Source organism: Xenopus laevis, chromosome 9_10L (genome assembly GCF_017654675.1).
Source record: "Xenopus laevis strain J_2021 chromosome 9_10L, Xenopus_laevis_v10.1, whole genome shotgun sequence".
NCBI classification, from domain to species: domain Eukaryota; kingdom Metazoa; phylum Chordata; class Amphibia; order Anura; family Pipidae; genus Xenopus; species Xenopus laevis.
The window spans coordinates 80,918,607-80,939,875 of record NC_054387.1 but is presented as its reverse complement, the minus strand read 5'-3'; the positions used below and the strand labels follow the sequence as shown (position 1 = coordinate 80,939,875).

The 21,269-nt window shown below is 38.4% G+C and overlaps 1 protein-coding gene across 3 annotated transcripts in view; it reads right to left on the bottom strand.

Moving 5' to 3' along the window:
* Nucleotides 1-18,404, bottom strand: part of itprid2.L (ITPR interacting domain containing 2 L homeolog) — a 52,939-nt gene extending 34,535 nt beyond the window's left edge. For 2 of the 3 annotated variants that reach the window (XM_018236008.2, XM_018236009.2), the window contains exons 1-4: nucleotides 17,871-18,403; nucleotides 8,713-8,758; nucleotides 4,228-4,283; nucleotides 2,159-2,215 (exon numbers count right to left, since the gene is read on the bottom strand). In XM_018236008.2, coding sequence (XP_018091497.1) covers nucleotides 2,159-2,215; nucleotides 4,228-4,283; nucleotides 8,713-8,758; nucleotides 17,871-18,042 — 331 coding nt within the window. In that variant the 5' untranslated portion in view covers nucleotides 18,043-18,403. Of the gene's footprint in view, nucleotides 1-2,158; nucleotides 2,216-4,227; nucleotides 4,284-8,712; nucleotides 8,759-17,870 lie in introns of all 3 variants that reach the window. The other variant, XR_005964239.1, reaches the window with a different exon arrangement.
* Nucleotides 18,405-21,269: the final 2,865 nt, after the last annotated feature.

Here is a 21,269-nt window from a genome sequence, read left to right as displayed (position 1 = left end):
AAGATTTAAGTATTCTTATTATACTAGCAATGTAACAACATGAGGACATTACGGCCCTTCAGGGTTATTCGATCTTAGTACTGTACAACTATTGGTGTCACCATTTAAAAAGCCAAAGCCTGAGGAGATTCTGACGAAGACTGGACATGTCATACATTTCATCTATACAGTGATCTATAAAGACTGTTGTCATCACTAAATGGATGGACGAACCCTGAAGTGTTGGTCTTTAAAGACCATATTGTTGGGTGGACTTATCTCATTGCCATAGGGGAATAGGGTATATACTTTTTTCTTGACATTTTCCTTTCCCTTCTCCCGCTCAGTTCAATGGTCTTGCAGTCAGTATTACTCAGATTCATTGCAAGGTTAGTAATCTTTTTTCAGATTCAGGGATTATATTATATTTACAATGCTGAGCAACCGCTAATGAATAACATATCCATTTATAAATACAAAAGAAAGAAAATACAATTACCAATATAAAAAAAGAACAGTACCAACAGAAATATAGTCTCTCTTTAAACAAACAAATCATTATCTAAAAATCACAAAATAAATATAAATTACATTTTATCAAACTATCGTGATCTGCGGAATTATTATTTTTGGTCTAATGGTAGTAACTGTCACTAATATGCATGAATGCAAATATGTAGAGAAATAAATCAAATAAACAAATTTAAAATATGCTCTAATAGCTCAGCATCTAATTAAGAATATAATTTTTGGAAAGCAAGTTTTACTTAGGGGCAGATTTATCAATGGTCGAATTTCGAAGTAAAAAAAACTTCGAAATTCGACCATCGATAGGGGTAGTCTGACATTCGAAGTTGAAGGATTTTAAATATCGTACTTCGAATCGTACGATCTTACAAAAAAATCCTTCACCTTCTCAAAACTTAGCCAAATACTGGCTATAGGTTCTAGGATGTCCCCATAGGCTAACATAGCAATTTCGGCAGGTTTAAGGTGGTGAAGTGTTGAAGTCGAAGTTTTTTAAAGTGACAGTACTTCTCGAATTTGGCCTATTCGTAATCGTATTTTCAATTAGAACCGAAGTCGAATTTGGCCTATTCGATGGTCGAAGTACCCAAAAATTACTTCAAAATTTGTAGTTTTTTCATTCTAAAATTCACTTTGACCTTTGATAAATCTGCCCCTTAGAGTATACTTTTCCTAATAACTGCTAATTTCATAACCAGATTCAATCTGCAACCATTGTGATTGTGTAACAACACAGTGACCATAGGTCACATCTCTCTGATAAACAGCATGGCAACAGAGTAGGGTTTAAACCCTGCTATCCTTATGCTAATGCTTAATTCATTGTACATAGGCTTGTCTACGTACCTACTGACCTATGACAGGCAGATATAAGGCATGCTCTGTTGAGTGGTTTATATTTGAAGCCTAGATGCATTGGCTAGTTGATGGAATGGTTTCCTCTGCCATTCCATCTCATATCTTAGGTAACATTAAAAAAACTGTAATACAAAAACTGCTGGTCTCCATAAGCTTTGTGCCAAAATTGTCAAAGACTATCCAGGATCAAATATAAACAGCATGCTGTAGCCTTTCTCTGGGATTGTTGCCCAAATTGTAAACTGTACATAACTGACTGAATAGGGGGAAGATCCTGGCAGGTACAGTATGTATTCCAATTAAGCAAGGAATAGTAGCAATGTTATTTACTGTACATACAATCAGTAGATGGAAGTGCAACTCAAAGTTTCACAGGAATAAACTCATGTCACGTTTTTACCAAGCGTGGACATAACATTTTATAAAGAAGGTCTTTGCCGTGTCTCATAATTTCCCTAGAAGAATAAACATGAATCTGTTCCTACAAAATATACTTTCAAGAAGTGCTCACGTGTCCCTTGCAATGGCAATACAATTATTATACAAACTAATTCCCCACCTGTAGAATTTTATAATGTCCACGACTGCCATATTTAGTAAGGAAACTGCACTTGCCCTTATAAATAAAAGCCAAATAATATAATATCCTGCATTAAGCAGCATAGGAAAAGGTTTCTTCTACATGCAGCTCTGATCATATACCAGCCTAGCAGGCAATTGTAGACCATCAGCTAGAGAGCACCCAAATAATGACAACTAGCATTGCTAGTAATCTTTTCAAAGAGTTACTCACCTTCTGCTCCAAGAGACAAATCATCTTCAAAGCTTCCACCATTCTTTAATAGCATGCCTAAAACAAGATAAAAATCCAGTGGCGAGTCAGTCATTTCACACATTCCATTGGTAGCCACTGCATCAGTAGCCGGTAACATAGCAAATGGAACTTAATCTTGCTCACACAAGAAGAAGGTTGGGAGGGAGAAAGGAAGAAGAAGAGAGTTGAGCGTGCTGGTGGAAGGGTGCTGATCTGGCATGTTTTACTTCCCTACAGTGAAGAGTCACATAGACAGATAATGCTGCATTCTCTGTTTTACTTTAAACTACATGGGGGTGGTACAAGTGATCATTTACGGCAGGTTCAGGGAGGACAAGGCATAATTAAACAGCAGGCCTAATCACCTTATCTTTATAGGTTCTTAAGAGTCCTTCAGAACAGGTCGTTCACACCACACACACCAGAGAATACACTAAAGTGGCTTCATAAATTCCTCAATAGCCTGAGTAACCAGCCTGTGCAGGTGTTTTATCCCAACCGTGCAAAATTAAAAGAGAAATCTTCTATGATGGAAAAAGCTAGGTAAAGTGGAGAAGTTATGGGAAAATATTAAGTGTCGGTCAGTTTACACTAAAGTACGTGTTGTCAGCTTCTCCCAAGTTCCACCCTAGAATTTTTCCTGGAAGTTAAAATAATACGGTCCCCTTCATAAGGTCGCACACTCTGTGGGCTGTCATGCAAATATCTACAGACACACAACACTCCTATGTCGCATAGCAAAATACACAATATCACTTACACCTCCATTGGTGGATTATAATGATGAATCAGCCCTCCATACAATGTGAAGAGCAAAACATTAAATAAACCCAATAAGATTGTTTTGCCTCTAATAAGGATTAATTATATCTTTGGAGAAAGTACATGGTAGTGTTACTCCTCTGTGACTTATCATATCCCTATACCAGACAACGGGGTGTATATTATTCTCTATATAAACATCATGTGATCTCAGTGACTTCAAACAGCTTTATAAATAACAGTAGGGAGTGTATTATCTACTACTTATACACAGGGCTTAATGCACTGCCTTATTCAACTGAATATTGCTGTGTGACCAATAACGTAACCAAACTGTAGAAGCGGAAGAAGCACACCAACTCACACGCGCTTAAGCCTTCATCATGTTTATTGCAGACATTGTGGCACAAGCTTTCTGGGACCAACCCCTTTCTCAGGTGCAAATACTTTTTTTTCACCTGAGGAAGGGGTTGGTCCCCAAACGCTTGTGCCACAATGTCTGCAATAAATATGATGAAGGCTTAAGCCCGTGTGAGTTGGTGTGCTTCTTCCCCTTCTACAGCTTGGATACTAATTGACTTGGAAGCAGCCTGGAAATTGAACGCACCCTATATTAGGGATGCACCAATTCCAGGATTCGGCTGAATCCTTGTGCCTGGCCTAACGAATCCTAATTTGCATACGTAAAATAGGGGTGGGTAGGGAAATCATGTGACTGTCACGAAAGAAGAATTTTTTTTTTACATTTGCATATGCAAATTAGGATTCGGTTCAGTATTTGGCCAAATCTTTCACCAAGAATTTACGGATTCGGCCGAATCCCAAATAAAGGATTTGGTGTATCCCTACCCTATATGCAAGTAAGCGGTGTGCAGCAGTTAACCTTCATTCTGCTGGACCAATAACGTAACTATCCACTTGAGGCACAGGGGCCGACTCAAATAATATAGAAAAAAATATAATATTTATAGATGTGGATAAATATATTTAGTGTAACTCCTATTTAAGAAGTTGGGACCACAATTTAGTTTGAAACTGAGAGATGAAAAGTATTTCCTTGACCAAAAAAACAAAAAAAACACCCAATTTTAAAACATAAAGCTCTATTCTTTGCACCGTACAAAAATGCATATTTCAATTTAAAAAGTTGTCTTTTGATTATAAATAATGCAACTCCAAGCAAAGCCCTTTCCTACTGAGTCTGCAGATAGATTTGCAATCATGCAGGAACACAGCACAAGAGATATTTGCTATATTCATACAACAGACAAAAAGGACCATCTTACCTTTCTGTGAGCTAACAGGATTGTTCTGCTCATCCAAAGACGCTCCCAGCGGGGTTCTGAAAACCACAAGATTACCCAATTATTTTCAAACATTATCCAGAGAAAGGTTTTATTTCCTTCCTTAGTCAAATATACTTTATAACAAAGGATAGAGGAGGAGCTGCAAACGGCAGCCTTACAGCTTCTCACGAGTAACGCACAAATATATATGCCCTTATACACTGCAACATCTGCAGCGCGGTTTTTTGTCTCAGCCTTTTGACTTTATAGTGAAACCTTCAAAGAAGCCTGGAAACATCTGCGTTCATAGTGCACATCAATGCAAATGAATACCCAGCCAGTGCAACCTAGTATCTATGCAACATACATCACAAATTTTAAAAAATGTTATAGATATTTATAAATGCAATTGCTGCTAAAATCAGATTTCTTTGCTATTCTCTAAACTGCTGGTTCTGATCACATGTTGTAGGGCAGGATTGCAACTGCACTCTACACAAGATGCTCCGAAATTCTGGTGTAAAAAGAAATATATAAATAATATATTTATAATAATAAATAAAAATTCAAGCCTTAAACTTACCATAGATGGCTTCTGGCCGCCTCCAGTAAAGTGCCATCTGAGGCATGATTCTTACCTTATTTATTATATTATAGGCCAGATTTAATTTGATGAGAACATCTTATCTCCGAATTCAATGCCAGATTTTCCCCATAGAGACAGATTTAATGACAAAAATACTGTTTAACTATTGTCAATGGAGTAAACTGAAATTGATTAAAAGAAAACGTTCCTCCTCAATTGAATCTTACCCTTTAAGTTTTCACATGATGAACCATAAAATAAGCTTTTCTCATCAAATTGAATCAATGGCTACAGCTTGGGGATCACTGGTCTAGAGTTAACCTTGTGCTTTTATGTCATGGGAGGAGGGGTATTTATTTACGTCCTGCTCAATGCTGTGAATTGTTATGCTATATGTAGTTAATACTGCCTGAGGAAACCTGAATAGGTGAAACACGTTATATGCAGTAATCTTCATTTTTTAAAGACTGTTCGCTGCAGTAAATACTTTTAATGTTGTGCCTTGATATTTGCATACTACTGTGGAACACAAGCTAAAAACCCAGACTGTTGCCATCTTGGATTAGAGAGTAAGGGAAAGAACTTTTGAAGGAATCATTGAGTGGTGGATTGGATAACTATAGAGGATAGGTGAAACAAGTGGAGAAGGACCATTATGGTTGTGAAAGTAAAATGATGGGGGACTTTTACATATGCTGATTTAATGTGCTGATATAGCGAGCAAATGAAAAAGAATGGCCCGATTGCTGGCACCTTGTGGGTGCTTTTAATGGCCCACCAGAGTTAACTACAGACATTATCGCACAAAAACATTTTCATACGATATTCGGTGCGTGTATGGTGGGAGACGAGCCGACAGATATCGGCAGAAAATTTGGATATCAGTCAGCTCTTCTATTGGCCCAGACAGAAAATTTTAATTGGGCGCCTTTGAAGGCACTCTAACATCGGCTGCTGTTACTGCTGAATCCTCAGATACAGGTATAATTCTATTGTTTCTACCTGTATATCTGACTATTCAGCTCTACACGTGCATATCGAAATGAACAATCTTTCCTGGAAAGATTTTTTCCAAAATAGATCGTAATTGTTACGTCCATGGCCACTTTACGTGACTCATTCCCCCATCCTCTCTCCTCCCACTTTATCCCCCCTCTAATGCAACTGCTTGGAAATCTGCTTCAGGACAGTTCCTCTCTTTATTCTTTTTTGTTAAAGGGACAGTAACATCAAAAAAAATTTAAAGTTATAGAAATATAATGCAGTGTTGCCCTGCACTGGTACACAGTAGATAAGCTCTGTAGAACATAATGGTGTTATCTGTTATCCACTATTTAACCTGTGCCATATAGCCTTTTTTCAATTTGCGCCATTGTAATCTTTCACCTACAAGAAAAGAATGCGTTTTGAATGCAAATAAAAAAAAAATGGCTAAAAGTTAAAAGTGAACATCCCTTTAAAGAAGAACTGCATAGACAATGTGGGCCAGCATGCAATTCGTAAGAAATATGCAGAGAATGAATTCTACCTGAACAAAATATACTACATCCTCATCCTCCTCATATAAAGAACACAAATTATGATGACATTAAACAATACATAGTATATGCAGAAAGGCTCCACAAGACCATTTTAGAGCAAGTGAAGCCGTCGGCTGCTTCATTTAACAGTCTGGTGAAAAAACATTTTCCTGCCGACAGGGAAGTATTTTGTAAAGTTACATCTAAATAAATAAAATATGTTGAAAGTTTTTCTACAAAACTTTGTTTTTTTTTTATTACCAGAAACAATTACTTTTTGCTTTTTAGTTTTATCCTTTATTTTTATAATTAAAAATGAATTTGCTTTTTCTTCATAGCTCTATGATTTCCCAGTAAAGCTTCCTTTTAATGGTTACAATTTCTTATGTAATTTCATACATTTCTTAGCAGCACCAGGAATATCAGCAACTAAAATATAGTAACAGTAGAGTTTACCAAACTCTCTCTAGAGATAAAAAAAGGGTGTGAGGGCACAATAAAATTGCATTTCAAGAAACATGCCTAAAATACATGTAACCTCGTCCAATTGCTTGGTACAGACACACACAATCCCCTAATAAAATGTGATGATGCAAATCTCAAGCACAGCAATTCAGCCAGGTTTCAATAGCATTGACTGCAATTACTAAATATTATAGGTCTAAAACAAATGCACCGTAATGAAGATGTTTATGTAAATTGTATCTCACACAAAATGAGAGCTGAAAGCTATACATCTGAAGCACTAGAGCCTTTATAATGCAGAGGTACAGTTTAATATTTCTGTACAGTGCACTTCCACATGGTTATTTTGGCAGCATTCCCTGTGCATTAGCACCTACAGGAAGCAAAGGGTTCTCTCTAGATTAATATGGTAGCCAGCAAGGAATTCTTTGACTGCCCCTGTTGCAGTCTGATAGTCATGGTAGAAGCAACCCTTCTCTCATAGTATGACAATGTGTGCTGTTACTGGTCTTATCGGTGAAACACATCTTGAAAACCTAAACACTTGATAAGACTAGTTTAGGCAACCTAACTGTACTCATGTACTGTAAGAAATAAGCCTTAATAGACATCATGTTATGTTTGTAAAATAATTTGTGTGAATAAATTGTGCATATTAAATGACAAAGAAACAGATGAAATGGGCATATACTTGGAAAGGGAGTTGCCAAAACACTAATCTGATAACACTGTGGCCACTCAGATCAAAAGAATCATTTAGTATAAACAAAAACGGACTCTGGAAAGATCCAGAGGCATCTGGCTACTCAGGCTAAAACAGATGGCCCTGAGGTGATGGTAAGTGAAGTAACAGTTACATTATAATGTGTAAATGAAGGGTAGCTATAGGTTCCCGTGGTACTATGCAAAGAGCCTGTCACAAAATGTTATGAGATCATCAAACAATTACAGGATCTGAAAAGCCTTCCTTTCCATACAGTACAGGAAACCAAAGTAAGAAGTTTGAGCCCAACTTGGCTTCTGTTTCACCTGTTTAGCCAGCTGCGTTGTAAGGTGGGACCCTAAAACAGTATAAAAGAGGAGTCCAAAGTACAGTCTGGAGCTTTTTGGGGGAACAGACACCTATTTATAAGGGTCTATCTCTAAGCAGTAACTTGCTAGCCCAGAGACTGAAATAGTTACCAAGCCTTGGACAGTAAGTCAGTGTTTTTATCGATAGTTGTTAGCTCATTGGTAGCTAGGTTTTACTACTTATATTGGTTAATTATTATTGGTTGTCTGAATATTGTGGATACAGATTGATTATTTCGAGTTGTTGGTTTGTCTTGCTAGTTGTTTGTATACTCTCTCAGCTATTGTAGATTTTCTGATCATTGAGATATGGGTTAGTAGGGTGGTGGGTTATAAGGCTCGTGGTGATGTATCAAAGTCCTATTTTTAATTACAGTGTAATTTAGGACTTGTCTGTGTGTGTTTATGAATACATATATGTATTGTTATTCAGCATTATTCTTTCATGAATTGTGTTAGTCCTAGTTTGATTCTGTATAAGTATGTGCATATACAACTACGGGCTTATTTGGAGGGGTTGAACTTGACTATAGACTTTGTCACCCCAACTTAACCATTTAACTATATTATCTTGCAAGTGCAGGTGCTTGCATTTTAGAGGCTAAGTGAGAGAGACTTTTGTTGTTTTCCTGCCACATGCTTGGATTAAAGTGGGCAAAAACTTTAAATGCAGGATCAGTGCTTGCCACCATCACATATCTTTAAAAAGAATAAACTGGGCTAGGGCAGCATTCTATAGTATGGGAGTGTAAAGTATCTCATAAGGCAAAAAGTCATGAGTTTACTGAAAAACAAACCATAATTAACAGAAACTGTCCTTTGGTTATTAAAGAACACACTTACCTACAGTCCTTCAGCCATATTGCTATCTTTTCATTGGGTATATGCTCTGCAAGAAAGGCAAACAGCAAATTTAGTTAAATGTTGTATATTTTTGCAGTTATGTCTATCATACATTTACTAGAAGGCATATTATATCATCCCCTGTCCTGAAGCTAGAATTCTTTGCTGTAAAAAATAAATATATATACACACACACACACACACACACACATATACGTGTGTTGCAAGCTATTCCATCAAAATAGCCAGCAGTTCCTCATAGCAGCCTGCAAAGAAAATGCTCTCAGGTCTACATTCCTTTACATACAAAACCAGCGAAATTAAAGGGGCTGTTCACCTTCCAACACTTTTTTCAGTTTAGTTGGTTCTAGACAGTTCACCGGAAATAAAGGCTTTTTCCCAATTACTCCTGAGTTTCATTAAAGGCAGCTGTTAGAATTGATACAATAGCTGCTAATACTCCAGAAATGCTGCTGAGAAATGTATCAACTAAATGTTGCAAAATTGTAACCGTTTAGTTAGTTCCGAGTCGGCGACCTGAATTACTGAGCTGCCTGACTGAAATACCAGAGAAACAAACTTAGACTTAGATTCAACATTTTTGGCAAAATGGTGAAAAAATGGAAAGTAATTGAAAAAAAGTCTTTATTTCTGGGGAACAATCTGAAAATAACGGAACTGAAAAAAGTGTCTGGAAGGTGAACAAACCCTTTAAGTGCTGCATCAGCTAGTATAAAAGCCTTGAGATTGCTGTTCTTGTATCTGGAGCACTTATGTGTACTAGTGAGTTCTGTATACAAATCTGGAAAGAGAAAGGAAAACTATGGGTGAGGTTTCTTGCTTGGAAGCAACACAAGTAAAAGTGGAATGGCACTTTTCATTTGCACCAACATGTGAATGCTGTTGAATGAAGCTTCTTGAAGTTCCTCATTCACTTGGACTGAATTGAAGTGCTGAATATGCAACATCTTACTTTTGCTACAGAGCCTACAGGGCAGAATGGGGTCTACGAACTCTAAAGAAATGGAAGTAAAAAAAAAAAAAAAAAAAAAAAAAAAATTAAGATTAAGATTATTAAAATAAGAAGGAAGAGGAGAGTGGAGCATGCCACATAACCCACAGATATAACCTTTCTTCACCGGATCTAAACTTAATTTTCTTAGTCCAGATTTCTGATCTATATAGCCCCCTAACTTTTGCCAATACAGCAGGGGTCCAGTCAATGTTAAATAATTGAGGGAAAATACCTTTGATACTAGAAGCCCAAATATACAAAGTGGGTAACACTGCATCCTAGGCATCAATCAAATTAAAAATCCAGCACAATTAAAACATCCACACATGACGCACAATGGGTAAGCAATGTAGGTACAAAGGAAAGGTAGCAACAGCAGCAGCTATTACTGTCTGTGCCAGGCAGGATATCCAAAGGGATATCTAGTAACTGCCCTGGCACACACAGTCTGGGCAGATGCTGGCAGTCTAGCATAATTCATTGGAAGTCTGCAATAGCTTGAGTGCAAAAGTTTGCCTATCCTTGCCTTACAATTTTGTGACTAAAGAGCAGGTTCCTGGGTACTTGGCCTTGGGCTCTGTAAGCATTTGGATCTAAAAGCCAACTGTGTGGCACGCATGAGTGAACAGATAAGGGCATGGCTGAACCAACCTGGGAAATATATTACAATGTACACAAACCCGACTGATTAGAATAAAGCATGTTCCTAGCTACTGCACATGTATCAGCAATGTACCCTGTTTGGACTGGATCATTTATAGAGGGGGAAGCCATGAACTGTTCTTTGCTTTAAATAATGTAATCTGTTAGAAAAAAAAAATATAGTAAATGAGCAAATGCTGTCCATAAACCCTGTTAGGGAACTAGTTTCTTGTGTGTGCCATAAACCTGACATTTATTTTATCTCATATTACAAAAGGTATTTTAGTCACAAATTGTAGGCTGATCGCATAATAGTGATGTGCGGGTTGAGAAAAACTCAACCGCACCTGACCGGAAACCCACCAGCACCAGCCTCCTCCCCCCCATTTATAGACCCACCCCCAATTGATGACATCAAAAAGGGGCAGGGCGAGCATGCAAGTATAAAAAGGGAAGCCAGAAGCAGGCAATGTAAATCTACGGGGTGGGGAGAGCAGGCAGAAGAGCTCAACCTGAACGCACCCACGACCCACAATACAACATAGGTTATTTGGCCACGACATTACTTTTTTACTCTTCCAGATCAGGACGATAACCTTTTGCAACAAGCAGCAGTGGGGTCATGAGTCAAATCAGACTTATGGCCCATACATGAGTTTATTGAAAAGCATGTTGAATGTGTCAAGTACATGTATATAGTTTACATTTGTTTATTGCATTCAACGTGCCTTTCTCTATTTTTGCATTTGCTGAATGCACATTGAATACAAAAAACCCCACAGCATGTAGCTTTTAAAACAAATAAATTAAAAAAAGCATTTTACTGTGCTAATGCAGATATAAATGCTTTTGGACACAACTAAGCATAATAAAATGGAATCAGTTAGCTGGTGCATTTTGTATTTTGGATGCATGTTTGAGCACAACTAATGCATGAAAAGAAAATCCTATAAGGTCCCATAAAACACTCATACATAGTACAGTACTGACTGATCAGCCCTTTACAGCGTTACATTAGTTTGGCTTCCGTACTTCATGCAACAATGGAAATTTTCTTTAGGTCCCTTAATCCTCGATCTACCAGAACCAGAAGATTATTGGCCTGAACACTAGCCCAGTCAATCTGCCCAACCAAATCTGGGCATATACGGTCAGCTTTAGAGTCAACAAAGCTGTAAATGTTTGAAATAGAAAGAACTGACCGCTGGGAGTGCTTACATACAGATCTTTTTCTTGTGGGTGTGAGAGCCTCAAGTTTCAGCACATCTAGAGTAAATGGATTCCATTTAATGCTGCATAGTTGTATTTATTAAAATGTAAATGTTGGTACAGTTGTACCAACATACTGAATTTTAATCTGCATTTAAAAAATATTTCAATAGATTAATGCTTGAGTGTAAGGGCCCATTTAGTGGACAGTTGTCCTCATGCAAGTATCGTTTCCTGAAGATTATGTAACAATTTATACAAACACAGAGAGTTTAGACAAAAGTAAAACAAGCACAAAGTGTGGGTGGGAAACAGTTGCAAGGCAACTAATCCTTTCCTGACAAAGCAGTCAATGACACATTATAACAAACTGAATTTATGGCCACTGCCAATTGTACCAACAGCATTGAGAAGAAACAACCTATTTCTTTATATATATAGGCAATAACCAGCAACTGCCTACCATGTGGGCATCAGCACCAACTGTGTGCAAACAGCTTCCCATGGTAAGATTTGCATATTCGTAATTATACACACACAGTGATAGGGCAGTATAACAACTCCCATTTTCCAAAATCCCTTGCATGATTCTACAAAAGTCTGGTAATCAGCTGACCGCTACTATGCTGTTTCAAGAGTCAGAACAACAAGAAAGCAAAATATACTGCTTAGGGCCCTAAGACTTTGCACAGACAACTGAAGGGATAATTAAAAATTTGCCATGTGTTTACTATTAATATAACCCATAGTATAGTGTCTTGTGTTATTTAATAAAATCTGAATGCCAAATCTCAAAAAATGTTATGTTTTTTTTTTTTTACTATAAAAACCCTTTTTTTTGTGAAGAAAAAAATTCGAATTGTTCGGGATTTCTTATACCTCAAGGATGAAAAAAGTCAGAATCCAAAAACCCGGCAGAGGTTATATATAAGTCAATGAGAGAAGTCCTGAAGATATCCCGATCTGTGCAGGGTTTTGTGCAAAAATCCGAAGATTTAGTGGTTTTTGTGCAAAAATACGGATGATTTTTCGCGAACTGGGATTTTTCGGGAAAATGTAACAATGGGTGTATTGGATTACCCTATTGCTAATTTGTACACTGGATCGAGGCAAGTGTTTTTCAACCTCAGATACATGGTCTGCCTTACAGAGATGCATGTATGGCAAAGTACTGTATTATTTGTAAATATCTACGTTTACGTTTAAGGCCTTCTGCCATCTTTTCGCAAGGGCAAACAGTGTACATTATGTGTTGGTAAATGTAGAGCAGGTGGTAAAGTAAATTAAAGGTAAAATTCTAAGAAATTCACTTGGCACCATTTGCCTGCCTACAGGGGACTGCAACAGTGGTCCCTTCAAAGCAGACTACTATTGTTTCCGCTCAATATATTGATTTTTCACAGCTTAAAAAGTGTTTATTTGCTCTTAAAAAAAAAAAAGGTGCACCTGAATAAACAAATCTCTAAAATAGTCGGGGGGTTATATTCCTCTATAAATGTTTGCAATCTTGCTGCGCCTACTAGTGTTTCAGTTCCATTTTCCCATCAAACAGCAGGTGTTATAAATTATAACAATGCTGTAATGAAATTGTACTTGCATGATAATTTCCTGCTATAAATGTGCATGGCCACCTTTGCATAATTTCATTCATTTAGGTTAAATGATCGAAAAAGTTGGAAGTGAAGAGCTGCGGCTGCCCTCCACTTCAATTCAGTTGACCAACAGAAGTTTGACGCGAGTGCCTTGTTCTACCAGGATTACTGGCCTCACAACAGGTTATACATGCACCGAACAGTTGAAACCATCCAAACTGCTTGACAAAACTAGGTACAGAAAATAACACTAAAGCTGGACATGCATTAAGATCTGCTCATTTAGTGCCCTAGTTTGGGCAATATTGTGTGGATTCGATCTTTTGGCCAGTGTATAGCCACTTTTAGTTTATTTAAAGAAAAAAAAGGGAGTGTTATAATGGGGAGGGGTCATTTACAAAAGAACATTATTTTGGTCTGTGGCTCCTAAAACATACCCATATTTCACATTTATAAAACCTTCCTTTAAATGTTAGCAGGTGTCCTCTCTGAATTATGTGCAAATATACAGTAACTACAGCAATTACACATATTAATGCTCACAATACAGTACAAATATTTTATAATGCAGTTCCCTTTTGGAAATCTTTAGATCTTACAGATTTCAAGAGAACAGCAACCATTATATTATCATATTATACAGCCCCCCACACCTATCTCATACCCCAAAAGGTTAGTTAGAACAAAAATGTCTGGCCAACTATGCGATCTCCAAAAGATAAATTGAAGATAAAACCTATCTTCCAAACGGGGGAAAATGAGCTAACACAATGAGGAAACATTTTAATTTAGAGAAGTTAAGCATGAAAAACAATCAGCTATTTTAGCTTATTGATTAATGGCATGAAGACTATAGGCTGCAGTTGTATTGCAAATCCTACATAGTTTTTTTTTCTCTAGGTGGGAAATTTCCATATTAAAACAGGTGTAACAATTAATCTTGTGGAAAATTTGGGCAAATATGATAAGAAGAGATCATGATTCTTTGCTAGTAATTCCTAAAGGGGTTGTTTATCTTCAAACACTTTTTTTTTTTAGTTCAGTTGGTTTCGATTGTTCACCAGAAATAAAGGCTTTTTTCAATTGGTTTCTACTGTGTTACTAACATTGAAGTTTAAAGTTTCATTTTTCACCTTCATTTGTCTTTCTAAAGCAGCTTGTGGAGGGGGGGGGGGCAGACACTGTAAACTAGGCATGTCCAAAGTCAGGCCCGGGGGACAATTGCGGCGCCTTTTCAAATTTACACCGGCCCTCAGCCTCCATCATGAAATTAATTATAATGCGGCCCGCCAGCACAGTGCAATTAGGAATCACATAGCCGTAGCAGTAATATTTGGGCACATTAGTCATTAGTGAAATTATCTGCCACTTGGTCTATACTGCTGCCTGTGTGCTGAAGGTGTTAGTAATAGATACTACTTCTACATGCTTCTAGGCAGATCATTTCAATAATGTGCCCAAATATTACTGCTACACGATTCCTTGTTTAAATGATGTTACTAGTTCAAAGAATGTCAGACTGAATGGTCGCCCCCCACACATTTTCACCTCACCAAATCTGGCCCTCGTTACGAAAAGTTTGGACACCCCTGGTGTAAACTGTTCTATATTGATACATTAGTTATCTTTGGCCCTCCGGAGTAGAATCCCTAAATTTCATTAAGGCAGCTGTTATAATTAATACAATAGTTGCTAATAATCCACAGATGTTGCTGAGAAATGTATCAACTAATGGACAAATTGGAACAGTTCAGAATCTGTACCTGGATCGAGAGCTGTCAGACTGAAGCCCCAGAGAGAGGTGAGTTGCATTAAACTTTAAATGTTGATTCTACAAAAACAGTCAAAAATAAAACATGGAAAGCAATTGAATATAGTCTTTATTGCTGGTCAACAATCTGAAAACAACTGAACTTAAGTGTCTGAAAGGCAGGGCTGGAACTGGGGGTAGGCACGTGCCTAGGGCACAAAGCTGGGGGGGCACCAGGCACGTACCTGCTCTGTCGCCTACCCCATGTCCGGTCCCGTCTCTCCCCGACTGGTGCTGGTAGTTTTTGCATAACTGCGCTTCTGCGCACTCTATCGCAGTTTCGCGCATGCGCGCTCGAGCACAGTGCATGCGCAATCAAGTGCACACTCAGCAGGAGCCGTGCCCGGCCAGGTTGCCTAGGGCGCCTGGCCGAGTTGGCCCGGCTCTCCTGGAAGGTGAACAACTCCTTTAATGCAGTGCATTTTAGAAATTAGTTTAGAGTTAGGAAACCAGCACTGGTTTTAAAGTGGCATCGACAAATTTACAAGTAGATTATGGTAATTGTAGCCTTAAGGCACAGTGATCCAAATTATGGGAAGTCCCCTTATCCAGGAAACTCCATGTCCCAAGCATTCCAAATAACAAGCAAATGTTGCGTGCTCTGCATCCAACAACAAACTGCACTACACACAGAATGGAAGGTGGGATACAAAATATCTTTATACTGAATTCCTACTCCGAGGGTTTCCTAACTGATAATAATGCAAGTACTCTTATTTTTTTTTCCCCTAATCTGCAAAAAGAAAAACTACCATAGCACAATAATTACCATAGTGACTGTAACATTGTTTCCCTTTTAGCACTTTACTGTGAATACTACTGCCTCTCTGTAGAATATTTGTTGAGCAGCTAAATGTTGTAGCTGCCACTGACTAGTGTACTGAAGGTGAATGTGAAAAATATTTGGCACATTAAATTCACATTTTGCTACTTAATGAATTTACAGCAGTTTACTTCCGAAGCTATGGGGTGCTGATTTAGGTCTACAAAAGGAAAAAAAAAATACTGGGCTTAAAGGTGGAAACACTAATCAGCTTTGCTAGTAGCCAAAAATAATGCATGTGTTACTCAGGGAGATTAGTTACCTGCTACTGAAAGCTGGCTAGAAGCAGCTTTCATGGTTTCTAATGTGGACTACTTACCCCATAGAAAACAATGAAATATGTATCTAGACAGTTCAAACTAGTGGCTCTAATTCAGGCAGCAACAAATCTTTTTCGATGGTATGCTTTATTTAGCATGGTCCTTTTTTACTTGTATTAGTCAGTATTTGTATGCAATATGTATGTTTGACATATACACAACTTGGCAAAACAGGTTAAATGATGTATAAATTTGTTTACAATATTAATATAAACTGGGTTTCTAAGTAGATTTTCTCCTTAAATACATTTTAAAAAAATAAGGTTACATGAAAACTAAATTGAGATCAAGGTCAAATATAATTTGCATTGAATGGACCAGCCTAAGGCTATGGACACACATACATTTAACCCGCGGCGGTTTTTAAGAAAGATGACCGCTACGTAAATACGCTACCGGAAGTGCCATAGCCTTAATTTGAAACCACTAGGCAGAGGCTTTTTTTAAAAATCGCATCGCGGACCGCAGAGAAAACGTTGCGGTTAATCAGATGTGTGTCCATAGCCTTAAATAACACACAGCAGTATGAACAGTTTAATGGACTTTCTAGTATAAAATAGGCCAGCTGTTTTAAACTTGTATATTTCCATCTATATACACACAAATACACAAGTTAAATACTGACAGAAAGTCAGTCCTTATTATTCTGTGTGTGTATTTATTAATATATATATATATATATATATATATATATATATATATATATATATATATATATATATATAATATATATATTTTTTTACATATACATATATATATATATATATATATATATATATATATATATATATATATATATATATATATATATATATATATATATATATATACACACACACATATACATACATATATACACACACACTTTCACACTTTTTCTTTTGGGTTTTTTTGCACTGAGACGGTTAGTGTTCCTCACTCTGACCGTTGCACTGTAAGATTGTATGACAAATAGAGGAAGTGCCCCCCCTTGCATATATAAAAACCCAGTGTTGGCAAAGATATCTGCATGTCAGAAGCAAATGAATGCCCTAGCAGAGTGAGTGTCTGCACTTTCAGATTTGAGCTCCCCTTTGAAAAGTGACATTTGGTCTCTCCTTAGCAGGGGCATAACTAAAGAGGAAGCAGACCACTGAGGCTGCAGAGGGGGGCTCAGGAGGTATAGGGGGACCTATAAGGCAGTAATTAATGTGCCATTTCAATATATATTGGTAAAACCAAAAACTTCTGGATATTTAGAGGGGCCCTAAAATTAATTTGCTGTGGGGTCCAATAATATCTAGTTAGGCCACTGCTCCTTAGGCCATAATAAGGTTAAAACACTGCTGTACGAGTTATATAAGTTATATAAGCACAAGTCTGTAACTATCTAGGGCAGCTAAACATGTTTAGAACACAGTGTTACCATAACTAACAGCCAGATTTGGCTTTCAGCTGTAGCTAAGGGAAAAAAATTAGACATTGTGCCTAAATGTCATCCCAGGTGGCCCTCTGCCAATCCAGGAGTCCCAGAGTTGGGCAAGCAACAGCCCTGACACATCTTAATTCCTCAATGTGAAATGGTACAGAGCAGAGCATAGATACATCTTAAAACAGCGTTCTAAAAATACATGATAATAATAGTACAAGATTTGTATCTCACTGACGATGGTTTGTAGATAACATTTGGTGGCAACAGGTAAAGCCCCAGCCAAGCCTACAGTAGCCCGTGCTGTCCTGTCGCTGCGACAATGAGTTGTGCACTGACCTGTCCCCTCCTCCCGTGTAGCCTTGCTCGCTTCCGCTGCAACATCCTCGCACTCCGAAGCCTGCCAGGAATCTCTGCTCTTGGCCCAGGCCTTTCTTTTCATAGAAGCCAAACCCCGACTCGGAGGAACTTCCTCTAGAGCGCTCTGGTCCACGGTCGCAGACTCGGTCATGTTATTAGCGAAGTCAGGGGGACAACAGGAGCACCCCTTCAGCGCCGCACCTCTCCTAGTCCCGGGCACTGATTGGCCGAAGCAAAGGAAACATTGCAGGAGACCAGGTTACCAAGGAACTCGCTCCATTGTGCGCGTCGCCGCTGAAAGTTTCTAATGAGCTAGGAAGGCTCGGCCTGCTGTGTGCAATAGCGTCTGCTCCCGGCCCAGCTCCTCTCTACTTTCCTCTTCCTCCGCCCCCGCCTTTTCCACTCGCTCTCTGCTTCTTTTGAATCACTTGTTAAAAACTTTTACGTAGCTGGAGCCACAGGAACGCAGCACGCATGCGCAAGATAATCAGCGAACTGACTGTTTCTTTCTCATTCGGAAGCAACACCTGAAAAGGCGGGGAAAGCTGCTCTGGCCAATCAGCGTGTTGCTCCTTGCGTGTTATGATGTGTGGTGTTGTGTACACCCGGTTGTCGTTGCCTCAATGACTGCCAATCTGGACACATGTTTTCTCAAGAAGAGCGGAAGTGGAGTTTCATTAATTTTTTAATAAAGGCTTTGCAATTTAAAAGTTTAATTTGTGTTGGTGTTTAGTTTTTTGATGTATACTAACGAATTTGTTTTTAAAAAATGTGATGTTACTGGTCCTTTAAGTGGAGGTTTCACTCATGGTGGGACATTCACTAAGATTCGTAGTTGCGCAAGGCGTAACTTCGCCGCACTTCGCCAGGCGTAGTTTCTCCAGCGCTTCGCAAATTCACTAAAATCCGAAGTTGCACTCAGGGGTAGCGTAAGGTTGCGAAGTTGCGCTAGCGTTGATTCGCTAGCGATGGTTAATTTGCATACGGCGCCAAATTCAAATTTCAATGGAGGAATATTAGCAGCACTACAAATGCCTGGGAAACCTTCAAAACATCAAATTAAATTTTTATTTTGCCCTAAACATGTGCCCACTGTATAGGTAAATTGCCATAAATTAGGAAATGTAGGGGGGAAGGAGGGGAGCCCCAAAAAAAAATTCGATCTTTTTCAGCCTATCACCCATAATATAGAAAAAACGCCAGCATTTTTTGGGACTTAGAAAAATTTTTTACTTTTTTTTGAAGAAATCCCTATCTACTCTATTGCGCTTCGCCTGGTCTGAGGTGGCGAAGGAAGTCTAGCGTAAAAGGTAGCGTTCAGAAAAATGCACGCGTTAGCGAATTTGTTAGTTACGTCCGTTGCACAAATTTGCAAGGCGTAAGGGTGCGAAGTTACACTAGCAAAGTTACGCCAGCATCCGTTAGTGAATTTGCGAAGTAACCAAAATGCCCAACGCTAGCGAATTGATGCTAGCGTTAGGCGCTTCAGCGCATAGTGAATTTGCCCCATGGTATCCTGCTAGGTTGGTAAATAAGGTAATCCTCCTGGGGCCCCAGCTTTGCAGGGGTTCTTAAAGACCAGTAACATCAAATTTTTTTTAAAAAAAAATTTGTTAGTATACATCAAAAAATAAACACCAACACAAATTAAACTTTTAAATTACAAAGCCTTTATTAAAAAATAACTTGCTGAAACTCCACTTCCGCTCTTCTTGAGAAAAGGTGACACGGCGACCATCCACATGTTGTATCGTCCAGCCAACATCGCCATTGCCTGACAGTTGCTCCCCACTGCTGCTTTGTGGAATTGATTGTACCGAAGAAAAGTATAAAAAGTCCCAGTTTGTTTCCACATTAATTAAATACCATGAGATGAGTGCCTTGCTATGTACAATAAGTGTGTGGTCCATGGTGAGTACGGGGCAGCGTAGTGTGGGGACTGGGGGTGTGGGGAGAAAAAAACACCAGGGAGAGATGGAGGAGCAATGCAGGGAAGTGGTAATGGCGATGTCGGCTGGACAATACAACATGTGCATCGCTTACAAGTGCTGCCCCAATCTTGACGGCAGAGCAGAGCAGCCAGGAGAGATAGCCAGGGCAGAGGAATCAACTGCTGCAGAATGGATGGGCGCTGTGTCGCCTTTTCTCAAGAAAAGCAGAAGTGGAGTTTCAGTAATTTTTTAATAAAGGCTTTGCAATTTAAAAGTTTAATTTGTGTTGGTGTTTATTTTTTGATGTATACTTACAAATTTTTTTTTAAAAAAATTTGATGTTACTGGTCCTTTTGAGTTGTTTGCAGCCTTCCTGAAAATGAAATTTTTTCATAAATAAAACTCAAATCGAATTCGATGCAAATTCGATTCGAGTTAGCAGGTCGATCCCATTCATCCGAGTTTGAAAATTTTTAATTTTCTGATACATTTCCATTGGTAATTTTTTAGTCGAATTTCGAGTTCATGGGAGTTTTTACAAACTCCCATGAACTCTTCATTCTACCCGTGATAAATCTGCCCCTGAGTGTAACAAAAAATCAGCCCTGGATCCAATTTAGCACTACTGCCAATAAGTTATACCAGTCCATTACCCTTTAACCACCCCTATGTATTGACACCTTGATGCTCTAAGACCCCCACCTTGTACAGGTCTGTGCTGGGCTGTATTATATCATTCAATAGGCCGAAGTCTTGTTTACATTTGACTAGTGTGTCTGTTAACTGCTGCTCCCTCCTAGATTGGAACTTCATGTGAAGGCTGTCAGACATGCTGTATATAAGTTAGCAGTCCAGTCAAATGAATTCCTCATGGCTGATTAATGACAGGTACGGTCTGCAACATGTATTCTTGCTATTGGTTATCCACCATTTCAAATGTGGCTTTAGTAAAGTTGGCAATGCTCTACATGTGACATCATCTTGGCCACACAGTTCCATACATGTTCCACATATTAAACGTGGATCTTATTTGGGAACAATGAGCCTGGTGGCCCCTATATACATACACAGAGTCATGTAATCATCTACTTAACTAATTAAAAGGATCTTAATTGGACAATATTGATGTTCATGCCAAGTAGCTAAAGAAATGTTGACCCAAATTGGTTAACATGAGCAGATTGGCATACATTAAGCACTCATTTCTAATCATATAAAAACAGTTGCTAAATAAGCTGCCTCCTTGTATATTCATACAGATTTGTTTTTAGGGCCAACAACTTGCTTTTGGAAGTTTGTGACCTCAGTGGTCAGCTCAGTCTGGCTTGCAAGCTGTCAACCCTAAAGCAAAATTGTTGAATTCCCAATTTGACTTTTAATGGTGCCTGTAGCTTGTTTATGACCTTTCACATAAACCTGTCTGTCATTGCACCTGTACTGGTTTTTA